Source organism: Myiozetetes cayanensis, unplaced genomic scaffold, assembly GCF_022539395.1.
Source record: "Myiozetetes cayanensis isolate MyiCay16 unplaced genomic scaffold, myiCay2020 scf2-11, whole genome shotgun sequence".
Taxonomy (NCBI): domain Eukaryota; kingdom Metazoa; phylum Chordata; class Aves; order Passeriformes; family Tyrannidae; genus Myiozetetes; species Myiozetetes cayanensis.
The window spans coordinates 4,339,849-4,355,330 of NW_026087411.1; the positions used below are offsets into that span (position 1 = coordinate 4,339,849).

A 15,482-nucleotide genomic window follows, 5' to 3' on the forward strand; every position below is an offset into this window, starting at 1 on the left:
GAAGGTTAACAGGACTATGCTTATTGTGAAACTACAACCAGAAAAAAAACAGTAGGTGTGATAACATGCTACAAACATAGCTCCCCATTAACTAGGTTAATTTTGGTCTTAATTGCCGAAGTAGATTTCCATTTTGAAATTAGAGTAAGACCTAATGCTAGTGGCAGACAAGCCAATTCCAGTTGTTAGCAGGCAGTTTTGAGAATGTTCTTCTGGTTTAGAGAGACTCCTTTTGTTTCCATTTTGGAAAGTGTCTTGAAATACTAATTGTGTTGTTTATAATAAATGTCAAGTCTGCCTTCCTGCCTTGAATCTCAATGGTTGTTGAGATAACTGTAGTTGTAAGGGTTCTTACTTGGAGCAGGGAACAAACAGGAACAGATGTTCTTTTAAACAGACTTTGTTTCCATAGTAATGTTCCCCAGTACTGTATATTTTTATACCACCATAGAGATATGCACAAATGTCTGGAATCATTTTTCATCCAGATGTCTCATATGATGTTCCTAATGTGACACAACTCCGAAACTTCTATTTTTAAGAACAGAAGTGGGAACTCTTTGGATTTAAGACTTGATTATGTAAAGGTAGTTCTTATTGTAGCTTCTGAGTTGTCCTCATGAAGCAAAGCCCTCCTTTGCTGAGTGTGCATAACGAAAATACTATCCCCCTCATGGCCTGAAATGTAAGGAACAACAGGTGCAGTCACACGGTGTAAGGAAACAGTGACAGTTATTTGTGTGGTGCCCTCTTGATCCCTCAGCAGCTCATGGTGTTTAACACACTCTGGGCAATGTGAAAAGACTCTTCTGAAGAATGAGACTAGTGGCCATTTTCCAGGGAATTTTCCTTGATGTGGTGGGCTTCAGTATGGGAAAAATCAGAGAGGTGGTTGTTAAACTTGAGCAGAGGGCAGAGTGGAGGTGTCAGGGTCTCAGCAGTGATGTTCACCTTGGAAGAGGTTGTCAGTGAAGCCATGCATCTGTCTTATGAGGTAGAAAGTGGATGCTGTACTCTGAGAAAGTGATCTTGTGTATCCTGCTGAAAGGATAGCAGCAGGAGAAACTTAAAGTTGTTGCTGCACTCAGGACACGAGATGGCAAGCAGTACTTTGAGGCAGGAAAGGAAAGGCTGTTGTTTGTCTAAGAACTGGTAATTCTTTCCATATAAAGTCACAGTCTGACTGTGAGGGTGTGAAGGAGCTGGAGCTGATCTGCCATGTGTGTGTCTGATGGCCTGGGTAAACAGAGTAGAAGTCCTTGGAGTCTAACCATTTTCATACCCATGCTGATTCAGGGAAAGAAGATGGTGGTGTCCACATCGTGGTATCCATTTGAGTCCCTGGTCTTGTCCCCTCAGCAGAGATGTAGTCTCACAAGTTGATCAGAATCAAGCAGAGAGGACAATCTAGGGAAGAATAGGCTAGTGATGGCAGCAGCTAGTTCTTGCTAATTTGTATCCCCTGCTAAGTCCGTGGAGCCTGCAAGTGGCAGCAATAAACAGGAACACACTTGTTGAGTGGCCAGAATCTACCTGTTTGTCCAAGTTCTGCACTGACCGTCTCACTGAGATGGGTGACCAGGAGTAAAAAGATGGCTTGTGGCCTTCAGAGTAGTCCTAAACCTTCCTCAAGTTTTCTCTGCCCCTTGGTGTTCCTTTATTTCACTTTTTCATAGCAGGAATGTGCATGTGGCCGTTGTCCTATCCTTCTGGGCTTGGAACAGGGAAAGTATGAGTTCAGTCATGTGCTATGGCTCTGTGTGGTTGGACAGGTAAGGCTCCTGCTGTGCCAAGGTGCAAAGTACCTTTAGCTGCTTCAGTAGACAGGCCATGAGCTTACAGAGCCAAGAGAGCTGCAGGGGGCAGTCTGGTGCTGACTTGGGAGAAGAGCAGAGAGAGGGGTAGGTTTGCTTTCTGTACAGCAGAAGATACTCAGGGTGTGATTCTCTGATTACTCTAACAGATCTGTGGGGGAGATAAGCCTTACATTGCCCCATCGGACCTCGAGCGGAAGCACCAGGATTTCAGAGAGACTGCTATCAGGCAGTTCCGCTCCGTGAAGAAGATGGGAGGGGAGGAGTTCTGTCGGCGCTACCAGGAACAACTCGAAGTGGAAATCGATGAGATCTATGCAAACTTTGTGAAGCACAACGATGGCAAAAACATCTTTTATGCTGCTCGTACCCCTGCCACTCTATTTGCAGTCATGTTTGCCATGTATATAGTCTCAGGACTGACTGGGTTCCTCGGTATGAACTCCATAGCTACCCTGTGTAATCTCGTGCTGGGGATGGCTCTTATATCGTTTTGTACGTGGGCGTACGTTAAGTACTCTGGGGAATTCAGAGAAGTTGGAACAGCCATCGATCAGATTGCTGAAGCTATATGGGAACAGGTTGGTATCTGTTTTTATTGCAAAATCTTCCTTTCTTCAGCAGACATACCAAACAGTTTCTGTTCAGTGCTGTGAGTAAAAAGCTGGTCTAGACCTAATGGAGAATAGTAGTGCTGCCAAAAGGGAATTCTGCTCAGAAGTGTGACTGCTCTCTTCAGGAGGAGATGCCACACACAACGTTAAACAAGGTTAGGGTCTTATAAAAGAAGTGTTACTTAAAGTCCTTAGTAGGTGCTTGGACAGTAGAGTGGAGGGACTCCTCCTTGTTACTTTTTCAGAGCAAGGAATTCTGTTTTTAAAAGTATAGGTAAACGATAGATGTGGTGGATGAAATATCTCAGATGGTGCAAGAAACGGGAAAGGCGAAACACTGCCCTCCTCACCTGGTGTGATGCTGAAGGGCTGACTAGTCCTTGGAGAGAAGTGGCTGGGTGATGACTTGCAGCAGCTGCTACAAGGGGGCTACAGCAGGTTTCTTCCTTCAAGAAGATTTGTGTTGTCTGTGACAACTTCAGTGGGTGCAACTGCTGATTGCAAGCAATGCTCCACAGACAAATTCCTGAAAGAAAAGGCGTGAGTCTAAGAGCACCAAAGCTGGAGCAGAAAATGTTCTGCACTGAAATTTTGCTGCATGAATTCAGTTGACACAGCTGGGCCACTAAGGCCAATGTAGAGAATTCCTGACCAGCTCTTGCAAGTAGTTTTTGAAGCATTCCGACTAGCTGTGTCCAGTGCCAGTAGAAGGGAAACACCTTGGTGCTGTTACTAGAAATAAAGGCCTCACTGAGCTTATCTGGGATGACATTTGAGTGTGTCCTATGAGGCATGAGCAAATAACTAACTAGAGCCCTCTCTACAGATGCTTCTACAGTTGTAAAATTCCTGTTTTCAAGGTTCATCCTTGGTCTAGTGGTACACTAGACCTATCTGAGCAACCCTGGTGGGTTCCCTGTAAGGCTGTGAGTTACACTGCAGCAGAAAAAGTGTATCTTCAGTAGTGGGAGGGAACTGAGCATCAGGGTACTAAACCTTGAGTGACACCCGTAAGTAGTGATTAAAACTGAGGCTCTCCAGTACTACTCAGCTCTTTGCTTTGGAGCTTGGGGCTGAAGAGCACTTCAAGAAAAGTGGAAGGTGTCAGTTTTACGTCTAATACTTGCTGAGTGCAGCTGCTGCTGCAGGTTACCCAGAGCACATAAGGCTTGATTTGACTGTTACCTTCCCTGGAAGGGGGAAAACTTGGCTTATGCTGGCAGGAGCTTGCTATTTGTGGTCTGGAGGAAGGGGGTTCTCCAAAAGAGCTTGCTGGTGTTGCTGTTACAGGTGCACATCACCAATAATATGCCAAGTACTGCAGGTCCTGTCTAAATCACTCTGATTAGATACCATGTTCTTGCTGTTGATTTTTCTGAATCTCTGCTTTTCCTTTCCCTCCTTGCTTCAGAGGAATCCCAGGAAGGTGAGCAGTTACTGGCAATCAGGTTTTTTTTCTGAACTTGATTGACTTTCTGCTGTGTTTTAAGAGCCGTTTTTCCTAACAGCTGAATTCGTGTTTTAGGTGTTTTCCAAACTCTTTGAAGTCCTTAGACGCCGAACGATTCGTCGTGCTCTTACATCAGTGCCGCGACAGCGACTCTCATCCAACAATAACAAGAAGAAAAACTAGCCAGTATTTTTAACTTTCTTTCTGTATCTGAAGTGTTCACACTTACACATATAGGACAATAAGCTGGACCGTCTGGGCCGGTCTGCATAAATGCTGTAACCATACCAGACTGATGCTGCATATGGGGTATGGAATTGCACATCCATCTTCTAGGAACTGTAAAGTGGTTTGAATTCAGTGAAATACTGCTATGTAGGAGGGGTATCACTTGTGTCATTAGCATGTGACTGCTTTAACCTCATTACTCTAGCAGCAAAACTCATTTCTCTTTCAGTTCATGCCACTTTGGGTCAGACTTCATCATTCTAAGTTTTTTCATAATTTCAAGTCTCATCTCTTTATATGGTTTTGTATTTTCTTTTCCTTGGTTACCTCATTTTCTTGTTTCTTTTGCACATTTCTCATTCCACAGGTGTTGAAGCCCATGAGTGATAATTTGATGGAGGATCATATGAGGCAGTCTGTAAAAAACTCTATCAAAGCAGGCCTGACCGAGCAGGTGGCTCACCATGCCAGACTAAAGACAGACTGACAGTTCGTCTCCTCTTCAACTCTACCCTCTCATCCTAGACATGCTTGCTGTACCATGAGAACTCAGTAATAAAAAATAAATAAAAATAAACCAAAGTTTACAATCAACTGTAGAAGTAGTTTAGTGTGATTGGCTTCACAGATTGCTGCCATCACCAGGGAAGAGTAAGTTTGTCAGTGCTCAGCTTCTCAGACAAACTGGTGCCGTGGAGGCCGCCGGGGGTGGGAGGGAGGGTGTCAGTTTTACGTATAGGCCCGGTGAACTGTGTATGTGTGTGTTTGGGGGTGAGGAAGAGGGGATCTTCCCCCAGTGTTTTGAGTCTTCGCAGTCTCTGGCTTACAGGGGGAGTCTGTCCTCTGCAGGAGCTGATTTCAGGGAAGTGTAATGATCAGACCCACACAAGGTGTGCTCTCACCAAATGTACCCAGCTCTGCACCATCCCCTCGCCACCTCTACAAGTGTTTCTGTGTATCCAGTCGGTGGAGCCTTTAGAGCACCCACTACATTACAATACATATCTTGCTTTATTGCCTTTTATACCAGTGTTACACAGATGCATGTGTTGGTTCCTCACGCTGCTGATGGCAGGATTGGAGTGTAAGGGAGGCAGTGGGTCAGAGCAGAGCATGTGTTGCCTTGAACTCGCAGACCTGGTCCCAAGGGAGGTGCATATTGGAACTTGAGCTGTCTTTTTCTGCAGTTTAGCCTTCATGTATATAATATTGCCATTAATTCTACTGGGGGAGAAATTCCATCCAAAAATGTTGCCTACAGCTACCAAGCAATGAGTTAGGATTGTCTGTACAGTGTGTTTAGTTTTTATTTTTTAAGAAATCACAGATAGGGCATGTATATGAAATATAAATATATAAATACAATTTTGTATCAAAGTTTTGTAGTTTATGGCAAAACCTGGTTCTGTGGTAGCTAAGTGCAGTTCCTGTAAAGGAATGTTTGTGGCTCATGTAAATGTGTGAATGCATCAACAATTTGAAGTTTTTTGATATATTTGTGATATTTACCTGCCTTGAGCACTGCAATCTCTCACCCCCTTGGGAAAATCAGTGGGAATGTTTGTTGTGAAACTCTTGTCTTCTGTTGCATTTTAAAGTTATTTCCTGTAATTTATTTTCAGTACATGATTAAAATCAGTTGTGTATATATGAAATGAAATCTGTGCTTATTTTTAAAAGATGTTCAAGTATGTATTCTACAACATAAACTATGTCAAATACTTATCCTGACAATTATATGAGCAAATTGTCTATTGTACGTCATAGCTTTCTATTGAAGCTGATGTTTCTCTCATGCTTGTCTCTGGAAGATGACACCTGTCTAGATCATGTCCCCTCCCTGCACAGGAAAACCTCCTGCTATTCTAAAGCACGCTTGACTTAAGGAGTTGCTTGTCAGATTCTGCCCTCCAACAACTGTATCACTCTGAAATCTTGTTACTGGCTTTATTTTCATTCTTGGCTAAATCAGTACCAACTGTGTGGAGCGTAAAGGCAGCTAAATAAGTAACTGCTGTAGTTTCAGCTGGAAATGGCTGTGTGCAATAGTTGGGATTTTTTGCATTCCTGAATGGTAACAATTTTCATCAACATTTGAGCTTCATCAGTCTCCTCTCTCTCGAGTGAGGGAAATCATCTGTCTAGGACTTAAGCAATTGCACTGTGACTTTTGCACTGCAAGGAACTGCTGGGGAGTGGTGGTTACCTGCCCTCTGGAGATGAGGGCTCAGCTCCAGGTGAAAGATGCTGAAGATGAGGTAGGAATGTTGCATTTTATGATTCTTTCAAACTGTACAGATTAAATACTGTTATTCAAACAAGCCAATGCTTTGGTGATTACTGTCTTGGTCAAATGATTGAGTCACACAGGGGGCTTGGAAAGGCAGTGCTTGCTCTTGCTGCTTGTGTTCTCCAGGAAGGTGCTGTTCTGATCTGAGACTGCTCTGCCCTGCAAAAGAACTTTACAGAATATGGACAATAAACAGGAAGGCTTTATCTGCACTTTTTCCTTCTAGTAGAGAACTGAAACAGAGGATATGTGTGGGGAGAGTTCATGAATCCTGTGCTAACAAGTTGCACGATGAATTCAAACCCCCCGCCCCCAATTTTTGTGGGAGGGACCAAAGATGGGAAAAGGAAGGGGTCAAGATGACTTTTGAGCAAGTGTGGGAAATTGATGATTTAGGGGATAACGGGCTGGTCATGTGGCAACAGGTTGCTGGGGCGTGTTCTTGTCTGTTAACTCCATTTCTTATCCTCTCCTGGAAGAAGGGACTCTGTTCTATGCGCACATGTGCACAGAGGTCTGAGTTCCAGCGACAGAAGAGTGCAGTGGTGTGTTGCTCTGTGAATGGCGAGCTGGATTTAGCCACCAAGTAGAGCAAGGGGCCTGGGAGTCAGGTATTGAAGCAGTTCTAAATCTAGGCTGGATACATATTATTTTCCTGAGGCACCTGGAGGGATGAGGAGGTCTGGGCTAACTTAGAGGGTCTGGGGTTTAACTGGGATCCATTTGTATTTGTGAGCCTCCCTCGGTGGGAGGCAAGAGGCTCCAAGGGCCAATTATCGGATAGACTTGTGTCTGGAGACCAGCTGCTGAAGGGTGCTCACAGGGGCTGTGCGCAAGGGTGGGCTGAGCCAGCAACTGGAACACAGCTTTGGGCCATCTCCATGTGCCAATCACAGGAGCAGAGGAGTGATCCAGAGGCTGGGTACTGGACGAGCTGAGCCTCTTTGCCCAGTAACTGGAGGGATCCAGAGCCTGTGTATGTATTTCCCACTGCCACACCTTCATTCTGATCAGCTGGAGAGGGACAGGATGTCAGTGTTGGTGCTGTTGTGCCAGTGCTGAACCTTGACTGGTATGAATGGCAGGAGCACATGCTGGGTGTGCCCAGTGGGAATGCTGGCTCAGCCCGGCTGCTGGTTGCACACGGGGGCATGAAGCTGTAGTGGCCTCACCTCCATTGGGCAACCCCTTACAATTGGTGTTCTTAGTAAAATAAGATTAGTATTTCTGAACTTTTGCCTATGTACTGTTAGAAGCATCAGGATCGTGCCCAGAGTGGGTACAAGGGAACTAAGAAACGTCACTAGCAGAATACATGGGGGCATAAAGGAGGTGACAGATGCTTGTTTTCTCTATCCCAGGCTATTCTGCTACTACTCAGGAAAGGAATTTTGAGAGCTGTTCCAATTCTGTGGTGTATTCAGCCTTGCTGCCTCTGTCCTCCCTGAGCAAGCAAAAAGACCAATTTAACAGCAAAAGCACAGAGCAGCAAATGGTAACTTAGCCCACAGCTGCAGTATAGCTCTGGCCAACTCCTGCCTCAAAAAAGGGATACAGCACAGCCAGGAAGGAAAGCTACATGGAAGATACTACAGCTAGCAAAGCACAGCATAATGCCATAGAGACAGATGAGATGACTGGGAAGATGTAAAAAGCTACAGCAGCCAAAAGAGGTCAAGGAGGCAACAACACTGGAATATGTGTTCTCTCACTTCAGGAAGTATCTGCCCAAGTACCTTGGGAGGGGAAACCCTCATCTGGACCAATCAATGCAGTGATTTCTGGCTCCAGAAAGCCAGAAATTTCCTGTTGTTATCTTGTAGCTCAGTTCTCCTAGAGCAGGCTCAGGCCAGACCACAGATTTTTCACGTAGATGGCTGATCCCTAAAAGTTACGGAAACTAAAAAGTACGTCAGGTAGCCTGGCACAACAATAATGAAAGGGTGGAACACAGGAAGCCCTGTATTTTATGAACCTTGATATGCGGAGTGTCCAATGTGTTTTCTGGTTGTGCCAGCCAAGTATGGCAGTATCTGAAAACTCCCTGCCCATTACTGTTCTGGGTTAAAGTAATTAAGCACAGGTTATGGTAAAACTTCATTTTTTAATTGAAAATCATGGGTGGGAGTAAAGACAATATTTACACAGGTTCCCAAGTGCAGCTCAACTCAAGAACATATGACCAGGAATATGGTAAAAGGACGTGGGTCCAAAACAGAATTATGGAGGGTGCCAAATGCTACAGCTTCCTGTTGACCTTCAGATAAGATCAGCAACTGAAACGAGAGAAAATGGAAGAATTAAAGTATGCACCGGGTGTGCTGAGAGCCACAGCCCAGCAGTACAGCACACCTACTGCTGCTCCCAGGTTCTTCCCAGGGGAAGCCAAGATGGGGTGGGCTCGGGAAAGAGCATATGGCAAAACAAAGCATCTGGCCTTTCTTTTGAGAGGCAGCAGGGTAACAGCCTGGCCAGGGGGCTGGCTGCACTCACCATTCATGGGCATCTCGTCTATCTGGGTGGAGTAGTACTGCTCGATGTCCCGCAGGATGCGAATGTCGTCGTTCTTCACAAAGTTGATGGCGACACCTTTCCGGCCATACCTGCCTGACCGGCCAATTCTGCAGAGGCAGAGGAAGAGAGGGAATGGAGCCACCTTGGGTAAGAGTCACCCAGAAACGCTCCCCCTGCAAAGGCTGAACGTACCTGTGTATGTAGAGTTCTCTGTTGTTGGGCAAGTCGTAGTTAATGATCAGGGACACCTGGGGCACATCCAGGCCTCTGGCCCAAACATCTGTTGAAATGAGGACTCGGCTGCAAAGAAAAGGGACAATTAAGACTGTTCCACCCAACTGAGAAGGGGGTGAGAGCTGAGAACCCTGTCTCCAGCAGCAAGCTATTCTGTGCTCCTCCCTGCTTACAGCACACCAGCAGTGTCTACGCTTTTGCTGCATGGAAAAATGTCTCATGGCCTATCACCAAACTTCAGTGAAGGCAGTGCCAACACAGAAGGAATAATGCTCCCAACAACTTAAAATACAGGAGAGAGCACAAGTATTTTTTCCTTATTTTAAATGCAGCGACTCCCAATGTCTTCAGCAAAACAGAACAGACTAATTCTACACCTAGAAGTACGAGCATCCCTGCAGTGGCAATCTCCCACCCTACAACACCACAGGGGGATAAATGGAAATCAGAGCTCTTCCTAATCTGAGCTGAACAAATCCTTCTGAGAGGAGAGGTAGTATGGGTCTCCCCTTCACACACTAAAGAAACCCTGGCCTGAGGTAGCAATGCTGTAAAGCAATACTGTTTAAAGCACTCACCTTGCACCAGATCTAAACTCTTTCATGATGGACTCTCTCTCCTTCTGTGGCATGTCCCCATGCATGGATGAAACTGTGAAGTTGGCTTCTCTCATCTTCTCTGTGAGCCAGTCGACCTGTGAACACAAACAAGCCAGGTGAACTCTCTGCTCAGGACAGCCAAACACGTAAGTTGTGCTCAGAGAATATTTGCAGAGATGTTGCTGGTAGGGACTGAGAGACACTTCAACAGGCATTCTTAAACTAACATAAATGAATAATCCTTAGAAAGAGCTCGCTGTATGATACAGGGCTCCACAAACCCTGAAAGGAAGAGCATTTATTCAGAAACTGTGGTTTTGCTTCCGGAATTACAAGCTATCAGAATAAGCACGTTCTTACCTACTCTAAAAAGGCAATTCCTGCCAGCTGTATCAGCTCTAACCCTGTTGTTTAATTTAGGCACATCCCAAAGACAAATCTGTGCTCTCACTGAATTATTTCCAAATGAGGAGACAACCAGACCTCTTAACTAATCCGGCATTGTCTGAGTCACCCTCAGAATGTAACACGGTCCCCCTCTGATGGCTGCTGTACCTTTCTCTTGGTGTTACAGAAGATGACAGCCTGGGTGATTGTCAGTGTGTCGTAGAGGTCACACAAGGTGTCAAACTTCCATTCTTCCCTCTCCACAGCCACGAAAAACTGCTTGATTCCTTCAAGGGTCAACTCATCACTGTAGGGAAGAACACCACCACAAGTAGGTGAATACATGCAAAGCAGGTAGAAGGATGTGCTCCGTCGCAGATCACACCTCTGCCCTGTGTGCTGTGGGTACCTGGGTCCATGCACAGGTCTGAGTTGTTCTAGGAAGTCCTTGCAGAACTCTGCTCTAAGAAGGACCTTAAATGTGACCCATTCAAGAGAGCTAGAACTGCTCTGCTCTAGACATACAGCTTGAATTCCTGTTCTCATTGTTCTACATTCAAGGTGCTTGACAACAGAGACTGAAGGAAGTCTCAAGAAGCTTGAATGTACTAAGTGGGGCAGTAGAAGACGTCAGGCAACAGGGAGACTCCTCCTGTCAGGCTGCCTACACTTACTCCTCTGAGTCCTCCTGAGTTCCAGTGCTGGACCTGTGACACCACCAGATGTAAACCATGCCAAGAACATCTGGGATCAGTCAGCTAAACGTTTTTGTGGCCTGCTATAAAACAGGAAACTGATGAAGGGGGCCTACAAAAATCCTCTGGGGGAGCACAGGAATTGGGTAAGTGTGAAAGATGGATTTCCACAAGAAGAGACTGCTATCCATGGGGAGGATAAAGGGGCAAGCCAGGCTGAGCAGCAGCACACAAAACTGGACAAGGATAAAATCAGAGTGATAAGCCAACCTCTGCTGGAAAACAAGACATGAGCATGTCTGCAAACACTCAGGCAATGGTGAGAGACTCTCTATATTAAAATCAGTCAATACTGTGAAATGCCCAGGGCTGCACCAACTCAAAGAATTCCTGTTCTTTCCAAGGAAACTCACCGTTTCACCAAGATGCGAATGGGGTCTGTCATGAATTTGTTGGTCATTTCCAGAATTTCATGAGGCAAAGTGGCACTGATCAGAACCACCTGTGTAGCTGGAGGCAGGTATCTGTACACATCATAAATCTGCTCCTTAAAGCCTGCAGTGCAAGTCAAGTCACACAGAATAGTTTAGCACATCTTCTTCCCAAATATTCTCCTCTTTCACAATTTGATCTGGGATTCAGTACTGGGGCTATGCTATGAGATGAACATTGATGCATTAATCAGTATCATCAGACAAGGCACATTATGTAGTTTAACTCATTACAACCTACAATTAACTATAATCATCTAACTTTGGAAAAAGCAATTTTTATAAGTGGGCCTGTCAGCTGGGACCCCCTGGAATCTCAAAGAGGTGAAGAGAAGGCAAGTAAAAGGAAGACAAATGTTTTACCTTTATTAAGCATTTCATCTGCTTCATCCAAAACCAGCATTTTGATGGCACGAGTTCTTAAACTTCGACGACGAATCATATCTGTAAGATTTCACTTTGTAAGGGGAAAAGGCTCTGAAAGCAGGTGAGCCTACACTGCTCTCAGCCACTGTCAGGGCATTTTAGTGCAGCAGAGACAGGCTCTTCCCCTGCCTTTTTTTTTTTTCCCCTGTGGGGACTAGCTCTGTGTTCTCCCAGTGACAGGTGCCTGTGTAAGCCAGGGCTGTCTGCTTCTCAGAGACCCGGGAGATGTGAGCTTGAAGGCCAACACTGCCACTGTGGTAACTGCCACGAACAGTAAATTTTAAAATCTTTATGCAATGAAACCAGCTGCAAGCGTACCTGACTTAACAAAGAGGGAGCAACCACCAGTACACAGAATATGTGGACTAACTTTGGCATTCAAGTAGACCCGGCTCCTATCCCCTTGAAGATACTGAAGTATTTTCTGGGATTGTAGTATTGTCTCCTTAAAAAATATTCTTTTTTCCTATGCCGCCATATAAAGAAACACTTCAACAATGAAAAACAAAACATAAAAAGAGAAAATGAAGATACCATCCTCCCCACTGATTTCTCTCTAGCCTTTTCCAAGTGTTACTACAGCAAGCTGTTACCTTGTTCCAGTTTCATGATAATACTACATTAACAATGTCACGATAAATGTAATTTCCACGCTATTTAAAATCAAAGCACATGTGAGCTAAGGAAGTTCCTATGGCTCAGCTCAGCTCTGAAGCTGGAGGTGATGTAGCCTCCCACATTTCCTCACCAAACACACGGCCTGGAGTGCCAGCAACAACGTGCTGCCCATAATCCAGTTTTCGGATGTCTTCCCCCACGTTGGTCCCTCCAATGCAGGCGTGACACTGGACATTCATGTAGTCCCCCAGAGCAAGAAGCCCCTGTGTTATGATACAAAGCAATGGTTTAATTACCTGAGCTCTTTTTAAGTTTGCATTTGTAAAGAGGTGCAGGTCTGCACAGCCAAACCACAGCCATGTGGGTTTTTTAAAGAGAAGTAAGCACAAGGAGTCGGAGGGATTTTCTGTGTGTCTGTTACCCAAACCTCAACAACAGCAGGTCTTCAAACACTGGGAACCCAGTTCCCCAGGGATCACAGCTGCTTTAGAAGTGCTGTCCTTAAAAATTCAGTTAGGACTGTGTACAACTGCCAACCAACATGGTCATGCAAGCAGTAATGGATATAATGCAGATGAGCAAAACAGCTCAGATCAAAATTTCTTATATCTTTCAGGAACAGAAAGAAACAGTGGAAGCTGTGCTCTGAGCTCTGCTGGGGGAACACCAGAGCTCTGGCCCCAGGCCTTGTCAGTGCTTTACAGACAGGGATTTAAATGCTCTTACCTTCTGAATCTGCACAGCTAGCTCTCGAGTGGGTGCCAAGATCAGTGCCTGGGTCTCACGAACCTGATTAAAACAAATGATGACACGGAAGTTAATCACAGGCCACAGAGCCAAGCGCAAAAGATTATGGGTCCCCCAGCACTCTGAAATGTCACAGCTGAATTAAGGGCCAGTATGCCCAGAGGGCAGCTTTCAAATAGAGCATTATTTGAAATTAGCAGCATTAGCCTCTTTTAAGTTACTTTTGACAAGAAAGAACTTAAGCAGTTCTTTAAGAACTAATTTTTCATTCCAACCCCATTTCTCACCAAAAAAGCGTGTACTTTCCTTGCAAAATAGAAACAAATTTAAACCGCTTCAGTTTTGTACATTTGGTTCAGATAAACACCTTCCATTGCACAAGGATTCCAAGACAACGTTTTAAAGTGTCAACTTTCAAAAATATTATGAGCACTTTACAGAAACGAGGCAAAAGCTGATCTTTGCATTCAGAACATGCAACCTTCATTTTTACGTCCCCAGGCAGTGACAGATGAATTACAATCCAAGCTTTAACCAGCCCACAGATAACCATCGTTTTATTCAATAGCGTCTGCACATTCAAGTTAATACTTAAAGACTGTTGCACGGACATGATACCTCTAACCAGAACAAAAGCACACATTTCTCAGTCAAAAATCTGGGTTTGATTCTGTGCAACGTGTGGCAACTGTTCAGACAGATTGATTATGCTACAGGACTGTGTGAAGACAATTCTGCTTAGGGAGAGATTAAGTTAGCCCTCTAATAGGTGAAATAATCTGTTAAACCCAACTTCGTAATTACAAGACTTTCTCTGAATTTATTTTGCCAGACTGGTTTTAACAGTTAAACTGTTACAGAGTAGAATCAGAATTTTGTCTGAGATTAACTGCCCATAATTAGAAGATTTCAATGTAAGGCTTCATTTATTTACTCAAAAAAAAAAAAAAAAAAGGTTTTTATGATAAAGACTATTGATTTATGAAAAAATAATTTTTAGCATGTACTGTAAAATTACCTGTATGTCCAGGCACTGCAGAACAGAAATGGAGAATGTTGCTGTCTTCCCTGTTCCTGACTGTGACCTGAGAAACAGATGTTTGATGAACACTCTGGATATCTGGACAGACAACACAGGCAACTTAGACATATTCCATCCCTCGGCTCTTTGCCACTCCTCCACTGCAAACAACTCGACAGTGGCAACACTGTATTTGACAAAGGCTTGTTGTGATCACAGCATGACCTGCTGTCGAGCAGCTTTGAGATCTGCAATACCAGGGACAGAACACTCCATTGCAGGGTCCCCAGCTCTGGGATGCCCACTCCTTATCAGACCAGCATTTTGACTTTCCGCAGTCTCTCATACATATACTTTTTTTTTCTTTCCAAGTAAACAGCAGATAAGTCAATACAATTTTGAAGGCTAATAGACTCTCACTAGTGACCTAGAAAGGATTTTTTGGAGTGGCATGCATATCCTTTTTTGTCTCTAAAACACACTTTTGTTTTTTTTCCAGTGACTAAACCTAACCAGCTTTGAAATCAATAACTGTTGGATCACAGTCCACGTGCACGATGGCCAGTTTCACCCCGTACTGCCCGTCACATCACAAAACCACACAATGGCTTGCGTTGGAAGGGATCTTAAAAATCACGTCGTTCCAAACCCTGCCGTGGCGCCACACACCAGACCAGGTTTCTGTGGGCCCCATCCAGCCTGGCCTTCCACGTTCCCAGGGATGAGGCACTCACAGCTTCTCTGGGCAATCCGTTCCAGCGCCCCCAGCACCACCAGCTCACTCCCCAGACCCTGGGCCCACAACCCCCACGGGGCACCCGCTCCCGCCGCCCCGGGGCCCCCCACTTACTGGGCGATCACGTCCCTGCCCTTGATGATCTGCTTGATGGCTCGCTGCTGGATGGCCGACGGCTTCTCGAACCCTGCGGGGGAAGCGCGCCCGTCAGGGCCGGGTCCCCGGGACACCGGCACGGCCCGGGCCCTGCAGGGCGCAGGCGCGCGGCCCACATCCGGGCGCGCCCGGCCCGCGGCCCCGCCATTCCCGGTCCCCATTCCCCATTCCCTCTTTTCCCTTCCCCCTTCCCTCTTCTCGCCCTCCTCCCCCTCCTCCCTTCTCCCCTCCCCGCCAGCCCTGACCGTAGGCGTAGATGCCGCGCAGCAGGTCCTCGCGCAGGCCCATGGTGTCGAAGGTGGGCGTCACGTCCACCTCCTCGCTGGTCTCGAACTCCACCTTGGTCATGTCCTCCTCCTTCATGAGGCGCTTCCTGGCCGAGCCCGCCGAGCCCGCCGAGCCCGCCATGGCCGCCCCGAGCCCCGCGCGCGCAACACGCACCGCCGCCGCGCGCACACGCAC

The 15,482-nt window shown here is 45.8% G+C and overlaps 2 protein-coding genes across 6 annotated transcripts in view; one reads left to right on the top strand and one right to left on the bottom strand.

The window, feature by feature from the left end:
• Positions 1–6,427, top strand: part of ATL2 (atlastin GTPase 2) — a 38,799-nt gene extending 32,372 nt beyond the window's left edge. Inside the window, exons 12-15 of one of the 5 annotated variants that reach the window (XM_050316707.1) lie at positions 1,964–2,395; positions 3,840–3,854; positions 3,954–4,064; positions 4,474–4,700. In XM_050316707.1, the coding sequence (XP_050172664.1) occupies positions 1,964–2,395; positions 3,840–3,854; positions 3,954–4,061 (555 nt within the window). In that variant the 3' untranslated portion in view covers positions 4,062–4,064; positions 4,474–4,700. Of the gene's footprint in view, positions 1–1,963; positions 2,396–3,839; positions 3,855–3,953 lie in introns of all 5 variants that reach the window. The other 4 variants (XM_050316706.1, XM_050316710.1, XM_050316709.1 and 1 more) reach the window with 4 other exon arrangements.
• A 2,053-nt stretch (positions 6,428–8,480) lies between these two features.
• Positions 8,481–15,478, bottom strand: EIF4A3 (eukaryotic translation initiation factor 4A3). The gene is made up of 12 exons (XM_050316712.1): positions 15,266–15,478; positions 14,979–15,051; positions 14,126–14,192; positions 13,087–13,149; positions 12,491–12,623; positions 11,680–11,760; positions 11,239–11,380; positions 10,299–10,437; positions 9,723–9,838; positions 9,103–9,210; positions 8,890–9,017; positions 8,481–8,672 (listed from the first exon to the last, which is right to left on the bottom strand). The coding sequence occupies exons 1-12, from the start codon at positions 15,426–15,428 to the stop codon at positions 8,656–8,658; spliced, it is 1,230 nt and encodes a 409-aa protein (XP_050172669.1). The 5' UTR covers positions 15,429–15,478; the 3' UTR covers positions 8,481–8,655.
• Positions 15,479–15,482: the final 4 nt, after the last annotated feature.